Below are 13,343 nucleotides of genomic sequence, written 5' to 3'. Positions count from 1 at the left end.
CACACACACACACACACACACACACACACACACACACACACACACACACACAAGTACACCTAACATTTTTAGGAAATTCCCTTCCCCGTTTGTTATGACTGCATTATAAATATTGTTTATTCATTAGAAATTAGTCGTTTCTTTTTTGCAGCACACTTCCCAAAGCTGCTATTTCAGTCTAACATTATTACATCTCACATGTTCTACTTGTGTTTTATTGATTTTATTTATTGTATTTTACTGAATGTTTAAGTTTAGCTGAATAGGGCATCTTTTAAGTATCAACTCGGTGAGATAAGCTCTCCAAAGTTACAGTTTCTTACCAGCAAATTAATTTGACTGCTTCTAAATACCCTTTGCACTGGTGTATCAGTAGTCAAATTAAATCAGAGCAGCAGAGTTGCTAAAGACATCAGGCATCATCTGCTTTAGTTAGTTTAAAACATTGTGCTTTGGTTCTGAGGACCTTTCAGGCTACTCACTAATGTGCAGCACCTTTGGCAGTTGATTGCAGCTCTTAGAAACTGTCTGCCATTATTCCAGAGAAGGCAGTCTTCTTTATTCGTGGACTGCACTGATCTTTTCAGAACTTTGAGTGATTAATCCTGCCAGTAAAGCATCCCCGGAATGCAGATGTTGAAAAACAAGGCAGAGAGGAATGCTTGATTGTTGAGAGACTGAATACCACTGAACTGATGCAAAGAAAAGGAATGCAAGCTTTTTGCTCTTACATAAATGTATAATTGCATCTGCACTTTATTACAAAAGGCAAAATACTGCCAATTGATGAAATCATATGGAGACGCACCCTAAAAGACAGCGTGCTGTTGACGAAACTCAGATGGATGTATTGGCAGCCAGTCTGATTAAGTAATTATTAGAATTACCTCTGTCTTGTTATTTCCCTTAAGGGCAGCAACACTTACAACACATAATCATTATGTTGTACTTTGGAAAGCTGCTTGTCTGACGTGTTGTCATTCAGGTCTGTCATTGTGGCTATTAAAAAAATAAGCAGCAAAATCATACATGTAAAGCCAAAATGTCAGCATAAGAATCGGGCAAGGACAAAAGCCACCAGATTATACCTGCAGCAACTGCTCTTTGTTCATTTTTTCCCCAGCACTTCCTTTTGCTTATGTTTTTCCCCCATCACAGATAGTGAATTATGACTGTCATAAAATTGTCAGCACTATCTCAGGCAATAATGTAAATCACTAGACTTTGGAAATGCAGGGTAAGCTTAACTAGCTTCTGCCTCACTGTAAGGTCACACAGAAACAATACTTTGTGTACATTCGTATGTCTCATGTGGTACCGACCAGCACTTCGGTTCTACTTGTTTTGTCACCATGGTCTTTGCATGACACCTCAGACTTCCGATTAGTCCTGCTTTATGGTGCTGGTGGTAGTGGAGGAACAATCTGCAGAGCCTGTCAATCATCATATAAACGTCAATTTTGCTTGTATAACCTATTAAATACACATTCTTTTGATTTATGGTGTGCACATGAGATAGCAGACCATGATTTTGTTTAATGAACTAAAAGTATTTGCTAACCTGTACCTGACGTTTTTGTAGTGTATGTTTACCTCTACACCCCCCAAGTGTCCCCCTACTGCCATGTTCTCATTTTTAATTGATACTCTTGGTTAATTTTTATGTTGTTGCTGTTTTATTTACTACTGCTATTGTAATGACCTTGCCTGACCAGATTTCAAAAAATTATTTCATCTCTCTAGCAACGAATTCCGTCTGCATAATCTCACAATGGGTTCATCTTGCTGATGTTTTCCATGTGCGAGGGATGACTGTACAGCTTCATCTCTGTGGGATGTCATAACTTAACACAGCACACACACACACACACACACACACACACACACACACACACACACACACACACACACACACGAGCATGCACACACACATGCACACACACACACACACACACACACACACACACACACACACACACACACACACACACACACACACACGCACACACACACACACACACACACACACACACACACACACACACACACACACACACACACACACACACACACACACACACACCTGCCTGCACGCACACACACTCTTTCACTTCTTGGGCAGTGCAGTGGTGCAGCAGTTAGCATTGTCACCTCACAGCATGATGTCGTCTGGTTCAATTCTCAGCAGGAGTGCATTCTGTGCAGAGTCTGCATGTTCTCTCTGCGTTTGTGTGGGTTTCCTCCAGGTGCTCAAGTTTCCTCCCACATTCCAAAGACATGCATCTGGAGTATTTCTCCCTGGACCTCCCCCAAAAATGGGCTCTGTCCCAGTTGGACTTTCCCGGTAAACAAATATTAAATAAATATATATATTTTGCATGTGAGCGCGCGCAAACACACACACACACACACACACACACACACACACACACACACACACACACACACACACACACACACACACACACACTCTTTGTCTTCCAATACAAAGCACAGCACTTTCCTTCTCAGCATTATGTTTAAAATGATAAAAATTGTACCAATGTACCCCAGTAAAGTCCAAAATCAAAACAAGAGAACAGCATAATGAGCCTTGAGAAGTCATACAGAGTCAATACTATTTATTAGTCAGACCAAAATTTAGGCTAATGATATGAAAAAGACTGGTCATTAAAACTGGTACTACTGCATGGAATGATAATCTTTGTAATGATTTCCAAAATCAAACTTCTTGAAAGTACTTCAAAGCAAGGCAGATGAAGCACCTTTTTAAAACCAGTAATTATAAACATTACAGAGAAAATGGTTAAAAGAATAGCAGTTATTCCCTGTGTAGCTATAGTCTTACAATTAACTGATGTCACTGCTTAATGCAAATGCAGTGCACCAACATTAACTGATGTCACTGCTTAATGCAAATGCAGTGCACCAAAATTAACTGATGTCACTGCTTAATGCAAATGCAGTCCACCAAAATTAACTGATGTCACTGCTTAATGCAAATGCAGTGCACCAAAATTAACTGATGTCACTGCTTAATGCAAATGCAGTGCACCAAAATTAACTGATGTCACTGCTTAATGCAAATGCAGTGCACCAAAATTAACTGATGTCACTGCCTAATGCAAATGCAGTGCACCAAAAGTAACTGATGTCACTGCTTAATGCAAATGCAGTGCACCAAAATTAACTGATGTCACTGCTTAATGCAAATGCAGTGCACCAAAATTAACTGATGTCACTGCTTAATGCAAATGCAGTCCGCCGAAATTAACTGATGTCACTGCTTAATGCAAATGCAGTGCACCAAAAGTAACTGATGTCACTGCTTAATGCAAATGCAGTGCACCAATTATGTGACAGGAATGAGAATCAGTAAGCAGTGTGTAAATAATGTGAAAATGAATTAGAAATTCAAATAAGCTAATTGCATTGTTTTAGTGTTTCCACTGTGCTTTCTTATAAAATTATTGCTCGGAAATTAAAATAAATAAATAATATAAAAATGTACAATGTGCAAAAAAAAAGCACAAACAGCCAGTTTGTACTGCATGTTTCATTCATCTGCCATTTCAACATTATTACTTGCACAGCATAAAAATAGTTTGTGCATTGTGCAACGTTATGAGGTATGTACAACTATTGCATTCTTATTTTATATTGTTTACAGTTACTCTGTAGCTGAGCTATGAACTGTCCTGTCTAGCTGCAACAAGTGAGCTACTACTTCCATTAGTATGGTAAAATAACATAATCAGTGGCCTGCCAAAGAAGGCTCTCAAGTTGACTGTGTGGTATCTTGGCACCTGTGCACATGTGTACTTCATTAAACTCCACGTCTCCACCCTAGACTGTGTACTCTATCCATAAGTGTTGTTACTGCCCCAGAGACTGACATCAGACAGACCTCTAAATTACATGAGTACTGTTTACGACCACAGAGTGTGGCTCAAGGCCAAATCCAGACAGCTTGCATGCTATGCTGGCTGCTTTCACTTCTGGTCTTTTGTTAACAAAATTTGTTTATGCAGACTCTAGAGATACCAGGTGCTGTGTGCGTGCATGTGCGTTTCTGTGTCTGCTGAATTTCCTTTCCTTTAGGTGGTAAACACTTCTGAAAACAATAGGATAAAGCTATTTACTATCATAAGCCGAGAACTTCCAGGTGTTTTTTTTTTAAATTCCTTCTAGGTCATCAGATACGCCACAGTGAAGGGTGTCTGGATAATAATACAAGCCGTTAATACAAGCAATGCAGTCAAGTTCATTTGTTTAGAAGGTGAGACAGCTATTTGGTCAATAGACCTCAGCACAAAAATAAATATGACATGCTGGAGGGACAGATTAATTTCCCAGAGGCTCCCCTCATGCTGGAATAGAATCCCAATTCATGTTAGACATAGGCCCTCGCTGACCCTCTTCAAGCAAAATTTGGACGCGTGGATGGGAAATCGCAAATTCACCACTGGGATCTCTCCTGTGTCCCTGCTAGACAGAGGCACAGTAAACTAATCTTAAAAGGGTACCTTCTGTGACCTACTTTACAGAGGCACAGTAGGCTAATCTAATAGGGAGGCGGAAGCCAAATACACTCTGGCTAGGCTTATAAATGCCCTAGGGCAGATAGCCTAGTATTTACCTATGAGCCTACAGAAGGTCTGAAAAGCATTCTGAAATTATGCAACAGAAAAGTATCATGACATATACATCGAGACACACAAAAACAGATTTGAGCAATGTCTTAGTATACCTATCCCCCTTTACTTTGAGTAGCGTAATGCCACTCCTTCAAAAATCAGGAATGGAGGTCAAAACTGGCTCTGCACCTTTACTATATCAAAGAATACAAGTAGGTGTTTTCTGTTGTACAGTGACTATCATTACTTTGAAATACCCGTGCTGATTGGATGGCATAATCAGTGTGCCCATTGAGAATTGAGCATTACCAACTAAAACAGGTCTGTTCACCAGAGCCACACATGCTAAAAAACAAAAGACAAACCATTTGCCTCATCCAAACTGGCATGACTTCCTCACTTTGTTTTGGCAGTGGTGGACACTAGAATCAAGACAGGAAGAAGGGAACACACGGAGATACCATAAGGAGGTCTGCAAGAAATTATCACATTGTATGTGTCTTCAGTCCTGCATTTCACTGACATACTGTGCAACTGTGACATGTACATGCCATATGTATTTGCAGTACATCAGTAGTCAACAAACACAGAAGGAAACTAAAGTGCAATTATACAATAACCTTATTTAAAAAAAAAACAATAATTTCTTTCCTCAATAAAGTCATTGCATAACAGTCAAAATCCACTCTGTTGTGTAGTAATGCAGCATTTACCCATCATTGGCTTTGTTTCAACAGCCACAGTCCATTCTGGTGGATAAAGGATTTACCCACAGTGGGCTTTGATCACTTAAGACTTCACCCCCATTATCAAATCACACCGATGGGGGGGGGGGGGGTTAATCCCCAAACCTAGTTGTGCAGTATTGCTAAAATACCTCAGCATACAGACTGTGATGTAATTCACACATGTTCTAAGAATTTCCTAGAGCAGCTGTATACAAGCCAGAATTGTCCAAGGAAAGATAAGGGAAGGTAGGTATGTTAAAGCATTACTGTTTTGTTAAGACAGAAACTGATCCTCCATAGTCCATTTTCAGCCATAACCCATAACACAGGGTGAAGCACAAATATAATATGCATGTTTAGGAATTACTGCTGCAGCTGGCATGGTTTTGAGAAGTGGAATCTATCCATGGATAACTCACAGGTGCATGGGGATAGCATACAAACCATACAGAGAGTAATAGGAAGTCAAGATTCAACTGGAATCCCAGAGACATCGGACAGACAGACATCTTATCACTGAGCTGTGCTACATAAAAAAACAATAAAAAACAAAAACCTAAAGTCTAACAATGTCTTTAGCAGTCCTGGGAAGTGGAATGTATCCAGAGAAGACTCACAGCTGCATGGGGATAGTATACAAACCATACAGAGAGTAATAGGAAGTCAGGATTCAATTGGAATTCCAGGGACGTCAGACAGACAGACAGACAGACATACATCTTACAATGGAGCTGTGCTACAAAAAAAAAAAAAAAAAAAAAAAAAAAAGAGTCTAGCAATGTCTTTAGCAGTCCTGGGCTGGAAACAAACTCCTGCATGTCCTGAATCACATTCCAAAACTTTGGAGAGCTGGACCGGGAAACCTCAACTCTTACCTTATTTTCTACAAATGGACCGGGATACCTCACCTCTTACATTACTTTCTACAAATGGACTGGGATACCTCACCTCTTACATTACTTTCTACAAATGGACCGGGATACCTCACCTCTTACATTACTTTCTACAAATGGACTGGGATACCTCACCTCTTACATTACTTTCTACAAATGGACCGGGATACCTCACCTCTTACCTTATTTTCTACAAATGGACCGGGATACCTCACCTCTTACATTGCTTTCTACAAATGGACCGGGATACCTCACTTCTTACATTACTTTCTACAAATGGACCGGAATACCTCACCTCTTACATTACTTTCTACAAATGGACCGGGATACCTCACCTCTTACATTACTTTCTACAAATGGACCGGGATACCTCACATCTTACATTACTTTCTACAAAGCTTCACCAGATTTGGCTTAACAGTGAAATGCTCCTTTTATTGTGGGGTACCCAAGTTTGGGACTTACCTAATTTGCTTAAGTCACAAAACTGATGGTGGGAGAGTAAGACTAAATAGATGGAAAGTGACTGTTTTCGTTTGGTAATACAGGAGATTAACTTTGTGTAACTGCATCCTTACCTTGTCTGCATCGGTACCCATCTCCAGCTGCTGCTTCTGTTTTATGCACATCTGTCCCACCTTGGCAAGAAGCTCATGAGGATTCATGAATACTCTGGAGCTTAGCAAAAATGTGAAGATATATGTCCTCTGTGGAAGAAAACATTTTTTCCAGGTTAATGACTGAAATTTAACAGTTTTTTTTTTTTATTTCTTAACAAAATATGTTCTTTAATACTGCTGTAGATGTAATGGTTCTCTGGAAGTGGGAACCACTGCTCCCAGCAATGTTTAATGACATACGTGATAATTCCTAGTATTACATACCGAGAGCTAGAACAAGTCTACAATTACCATCTCATTTATTTTGCAGAAGAGATCACTTTCTGCATCTTACAAACATCTGCATCATACAAACATTTACAAATTACATAGATTCTCTCTTCGCTACGTTACTTGTTTGACCAGCAGTAGCTCTCTTCATAAGCAGACATCTGTCCTTTCTTCCTTTATAGTTTCTACCTTCTCTTTGCCTTCTGTAATCTCACATCTGGTACACAATGTGCTGAGTTACATACCATTCGATCAATCAAGCATCTGCTTATTAACAAACTCATGCAGTTGTGTTCTCTAAGGCACACCAACCTCCATTTCCCACACTCTGGTTTTACCTCTCAGAGTAAGTAGTGCCCCCGTATGATCTGTTGAAAAGGACTACCTCAGTCAGTAATAGGGAACTAGTAACATGGTACATACATCCTTCTAACCCAACTCTCATATGTGTTAATGACTCCTTTAGCCTTGCTAGCATGGGGCTGGGCAGTGGCAGTACTGGTCAGTATTTTAAAGTGTTTCCCCTACCAAGTGCGTTTCCTCTAAGCTGCCTGAAAATGTAGGTGTAGTCACTCAGGAAGCAATATCGGAGCAGGACTGTGGCTGGCACCTTGTCTGCTTTCTGAACAATAGTACGGCAACATCTGTAGTGCCACCTTCGTGATTGTAGACTTGCCACTTTTATGCACTTTCTGTGGTATTGCTGAAAACAGAACATGTAATCTGTACTTTTAACCTGACAGCATATCATTCCAATACTTACATGTTTTGAGACTTGGTAAAAAAGGACCAAGTGCTTATGCAACATACTTTTTCTTTTTGAGGGGGAGTGGATTAGTCACAAATGCAGTGGGGTCCTTTGAGTGGGCACTTGAAGCACCACATGTACTAGTAATTGCAAACCCCGAAGAGGTGGACAAATATGTTTCTTTGCACATATTGATCTGTCAGCATATGAAAAAGAAACTGGCATCTATCTCAGCTGATTTTCCTATTTTAAAGGATCAAGTCCATGATAAGTGCACGTGTACTGTGTAACACTATCATCTTCTAACCAATGAGGGTAAAGCCCCTGACCATAGTTAGGAAGGTAATCCAGAATGCTTAAGTTAACAGGCCATAAAAATAAAAATATCCTACTTTTTACTGCTTGGACATCACGCCCCATATAAATTTTCACTAGCCGTGGACGTGGCATGCCACACCCTGCCACTGTTGTATCATCACAGATATACAAAAGTGACCACAATCCAACAATGGCTAAGTGGGTAATGCCAAGCCAGGAAGAAAAAATTAAAAACAAAAAATAAAATTCCTGCTCCAAGACAACTCCCAACAGATTTTATGCTATTTTTTGATAAAGTCTATTTGATTTGTCTTGGTGCTGGAGTTTTATTTTTTGTACTTAGACATACCAAAGTGGGATGCTGTTGAGATCTGCCACTGCTGGAATAATAGGGAGTCTTAGCTGTCCTTCCCAAGGGTTTAGCAACTCCTGCTAGAGATTTCTGCCCCACAATACACGTTACTTTCCTTCCATATTGTGTGTCAGTAAATACCAGCCATGACCTTGGTCAAGGGTTACTTTCTGTGGTTTCCAAGGGAAAGTACTAGTTATATAAAATCTACTGTAACATTATATTCTAGGCAACAAGTGCCAAAACCTTCTTATATGTGAGCACAAAAATGTTTTTTCTTCCCACGGTGCAGCAAAAATAAAGCTGTGAACCTTAATTCTAAGAGAGTGCCCTGCAACCAGTGACAATTCCCAACAGCAAACGTCACTTCAAGGAAAAAAAAAACTCTTGATATTGTCAGCATCATGTTTTTTATGCCTGAAATATAGTATTTCATTTACATCCAAAACATACTTTACCACAACAAAACACATTTGTACTGCACTTGTCATTTTGAAGTTTCTTTGAACAGTATGAGGTTTGGGGATTTTTCACACCCTTGCCTATCACAAAGCCAAAGTCTTTTGGCTGTACTGTCCCAATATATGACAAGAATTACTGTAAAAAGAGTTTTCCCCTCCAAATGGCTGTTTTATTTCTCCCTGATCGACTGTTAAAATCAGGAAATTAGTATCCTGTGAATATGGCTAGCTTATCATGGGAAATAAGCTGCACAATGTTGCCAGCAAAAACAAACCAAACATTTGCAATGGTACAGAGAAGCGTTTAAGTCAACAACACAATGGCTGCATCTCATTGCAGTGTGTGTGTGAGACATCACATTTCCCTGGGTGTGGTGAGAATCTTTAATGATTGGGAAATAGCGAAAGGTTCTACTGATTGTTTGTATTTACTTTAGAAACTTCAAGTGCATGTCTTACTGTTTCATTCAATCCAGGTTTCACATCCTTGACAAATCGCTCGGCTCAAAATAACTGTCACTGCAAAGTATTTATTACAGATATGCATATAGATTTCCCTTGATACAACACTTTGTTGCATATTGTGTGGCATATAGTCTTCCCATAATGCAACACAGTATGCATAAGATAATATTATTAATAAACATTTCCAGTCTTATTTTTTTAAACTCTTTTCCTAGGATGTATGGGAAGTATTCATTTTTACTAGCCATTGTAAGCAATCTGTTTGTGGTAATAACCTTATAACATTTTCCCTACTTTCTGCTGTCTCTGAAGCTCTTTCTAATACTTTATGATGAAATGATTTAATGTTCTTAACAGGTCAAAAAAGGAAAACATATCTGGCATATATTAAAATGCACTTGTCCTACGTAATCTATGATTGAGTCATGGATGTAAAATCACATTATTAAACAAAATGCTTGCTTTTATGGGAGCCACAGTTCCTAAACTTCCATGAGCTGTGACCCACACCCTGGTATTAATTATAATAAACTCCTAAATGTCATACCTTGGGAGGACACAAAAATATTTCCTTTTTTGATAATGTCAGAGTAAAGGGCGTTTTTCACAAAAGTAGCCTTTTCAGCATTTTTGTATCCATTGGGAGCAATCATATGTTCTTCCACTAACTGCATGCAGAAAATTTCAAACACGTGCAGACCTAAATGTAGATTATAAGGAATTTGGGGGGAGGGGATACCAGGGAGGTGCTAAACCATTATAACGCTTGTGATTTTTCAAGTCGTCAAGATCATACAAGAGCTCTCTAATCCACAAGAAAGAATTTCTTTTTATGGACACAGCTGTTTTTGACAGCTGTGGACAAATTCTATGAGTTCTGACTCGCATATTAATACATGATCTAGGCTTAGATTCTGGTAGTAAACTCAGAATAAACCATAAAGGTCTGGGGCATTATCCAGGTCTTTCAATGCCAGCTGACTTGATTATGTGATAAATGGACAACATCATACAGTTCTGTAGCATTGTTTGCTGTAGGCTTTCACATGCAAGAACAACATATGTTGATGTGACGGTTACAAATTTCTTCAACTGGAAGGGTTGTAGTCATACTCCCTTGAGTTTCCAAGACTTGGCTGTGTGGGATGATGCAGACATTAAAAGGATAAATATTTTCTTAACTTTAGAATTTCCGTCATTGTAATACTAAACCTAGCAACTACCACCCATTTATCAAATGCTTTAACATCAATGTGCTTTTTTTTTTCTTTTTTATTAAAATAGAAAATAGATGCTTATTAGATTTTTTAACTGCTTGACATCTGCCTCCACAATCTTTAGAACATTTTGTGAAAAATATTTGTATGACACTTACTCTAACACGTAGATGATATGGAACAGAACAGTCTGTTCCTAAACTCACACTGGACAAAATAGGCTGCGACCAAGTAAATAAAACAACAACAACAAAATAGTTGACCTTTAAAGGCACAGACAAAAATAAAAAAATAAATAAATAAGGCTTCAGCTGTTACTCAGAACGTATGCACCAATTTTTTCTTAAAGAGTTATTTGTGACATTACTGAGTGCACAGGGATTTCTGCAGTACAGGGAGAAGTGTCCAGGCCTGACTCCAAGTGTGTAGCCATAGTAAGGGACAGTGCAGTAGGTCAGGGTAGGTGTTATGTACATGCTGAAAAAGGCAGAACATGGAGGCAAGACTACCTTGCTTGTTATAGGTTGTATTAGTTTATGAAATTGTGTAGCAATCCACACTTGGACTGTGTCCATAACTTGGCAACCTGCCTTCTGGGCTGACTGAAAGTCTACAAGACACTCAGTTCATCTGAGTAATGCAGTCCTTGCTTCTGTTCTTCATGAGAAACTGCTTTACCAAGCATATCTCCTTCACCAAATATTTGTTACTTCAATGTCTCCTCAGAGCTACATGCTGATTTGACTTTCCTTGCATTTATTTTCCTTAAAGGTGTTGGCCTGCAAGGACTGCACAGTTAGGTAGGTTGCTTACAACTGTAATGGTACCCAAACAGAGGCTGCAGGAATTGAACTCACAGGATACATTATAGGTACCACACAGGTAGTTAGTTTTACCAGTGGGTAATTAAAGAAGCAGTTGTACGCCACCCCAGTGGCCCAGCGAGGAGCTGGTGCCATTTGTTAGCTTGTGGTATGTTTGTGCCATGCTTCAGTGTTCTCCCAATTCAGCTTTCCATTTCTGCGCTTACTCCTTTGGCAAGGCAAACATCAGCTCAACGGCCTTGATCATAACCAAGCAGGAAAGCTATCTGACTGAGCTGCTCAACACACTTCCCTCCTGGCAGGTTCTCTAAATCTGAAAACCTGAGTTTTTGCCAGAGTCACTCTTACTGCAAACAGTAACAGCAAAACTACTTTGATGTGCTGCCCATTTTTTTCTGACTTTATAAAACTAACACAACTGTGTCCCCCAGAGAAACTGATTTTGCTTCAGAAGCAGGATTCCTATAGCAGGCACTGTGCAGTACTGAATGAGCAGATACGAATGATTTCCCTAATGACATGACATAGGAGTCTTAAGGACAGGACTTTTATTTTCATCTAAATATCCAGAGTAACTAAGAATAAGAACACAAACTTAATTTGCTTTATCATACATTTCTTCTGGATATTGCATTTATGCTTACGCTTTACTGTATGTTAAGAAAACACAGGATAAATAAGGTACATGGTATGATCTCAGTCTCTGCTTCATAGAGCATTGTGTTTGTATTTTACAGGTGGGAGTACTGAGCTGGGTAATACAATGAATTTAAGGATCACAACTCCACAAGACAAACAGATAAGCAAGTTCAGTTCCACTTAAGCCATCTCGTTGTATGTAGGCTTGTGAACCTGACTCAAACATCTTTCTCATTTGGTGAAAGAAGACCGCTAAAGACAGCTAACTACATCTGAGTATTAAAGAGATTCCTGATGATGCTTTTCAAACAGTGATGGTGTTTTTTTTTTTTTTTGTGCTTTTTAACGTGTTCCTACATTGACTTGGTTCTATACATGATCAGTTAACTGTAGTTTCTGAAAGGGAAGCAAATGTGTACACTGACTGTTCAAGTGATTTTTGCAAGGCAGTGTGCATGTTATTTTATTGCACAGCCTGTTCTCTGCTACAGCTACTGCATGCAACATTTTTTTTCCATAGCTAAGATTGCAATCTGTAATTATATAACATCTCATAGGACTTCATCAACTTGGGCTCACTGTGCTACAACAGCTCCATGTGCAACAACGTTCATACTGTTAAATATCTGGAGTACACCTTCTCATTTCAATAATATCATGACATTTGCTTGAGCCTAAACCATTTACAAAATTTTACATCAGCAGTTCTGGTGATCCTTGTAAAACTAAGGGCTATTTCACATTAATGAGATCATGGCCTCATAGAACAAAAGAAAAGCATCTGTTTACAGGTTGGGTCAAATCAATGATAAGGTAATTTCCATTTTGCTTGATGGTTTCCTTGTAACTATTAAAAAGTTAAGTTTCAGGGTACTGTATGCCTTTATGGTGAGGCTTGTGGGACAAAACACAACATGAACCTGTTTAGTAGATATGTGATCATTCAACAGCAGGTACAATTTTAACAGAAGCAGAGAATCCTCTCAATGCGTGAAAAAATCTTGAGGCAGCAAATGTAGAAAAACCACAGACAGTGCCACAGCTAGGAAATTTATTAGAATAAAACTAATCATAAAATAAAATCTATCATAAAACTCACAATACAAAGGTTAGCGCTTTCAGGGAACTACCCCTTCATCAGACGGTCTGATGAAGGGGTAGTTCCCTGAAA

At 39.0% G+C, this 13,343-nt stretch overlaps 1 protein-coding gene across 4 annotated transcripts in view; it reads right to left on the bottom strand.

The window, feature by feature from the left end:
- The window catches only part of RASGEF1A (RasGEF domain family member 1A), a 2,436,720-nt gene that overhangs the window by 33,662 nt on the left and 2,389,715 nt on the right, over window positions 1-13,343 (bottom strand). For all 4 annotated transcript variants that reach the window (XM_044056272.1, XM_044056274.1, XM_044056273.1 and 1 more), the window contains one exon: window positions 6,837-6,965. In XM_044056272.1, the coding sequence (XP_043912207.1) occupies window positions 6,837-6,965 (129 nt within the window). The remainder of the gene's footprint in view (window positions 1-6,836; window positions 6,966-13,343) is intronic.

The sequence above is a fragment of the Protopterus annectens genome, chromosome 14.part0, assembly GCF_019279795.1.
Source record: "Protopterus annectens isolate FY-2018-M chromosome 14.part0, PAN1.0, whole genome shotgun sequence".
Lineage (NCBI taxonomy): Eukaryota > Metazoa > Chordata > Ceratodontiformes > Protopteridae > Protopterus > Protopterus annectens.
This window is presented reverse-complemented; position numbering and strand designations above follow the sequence as displayed.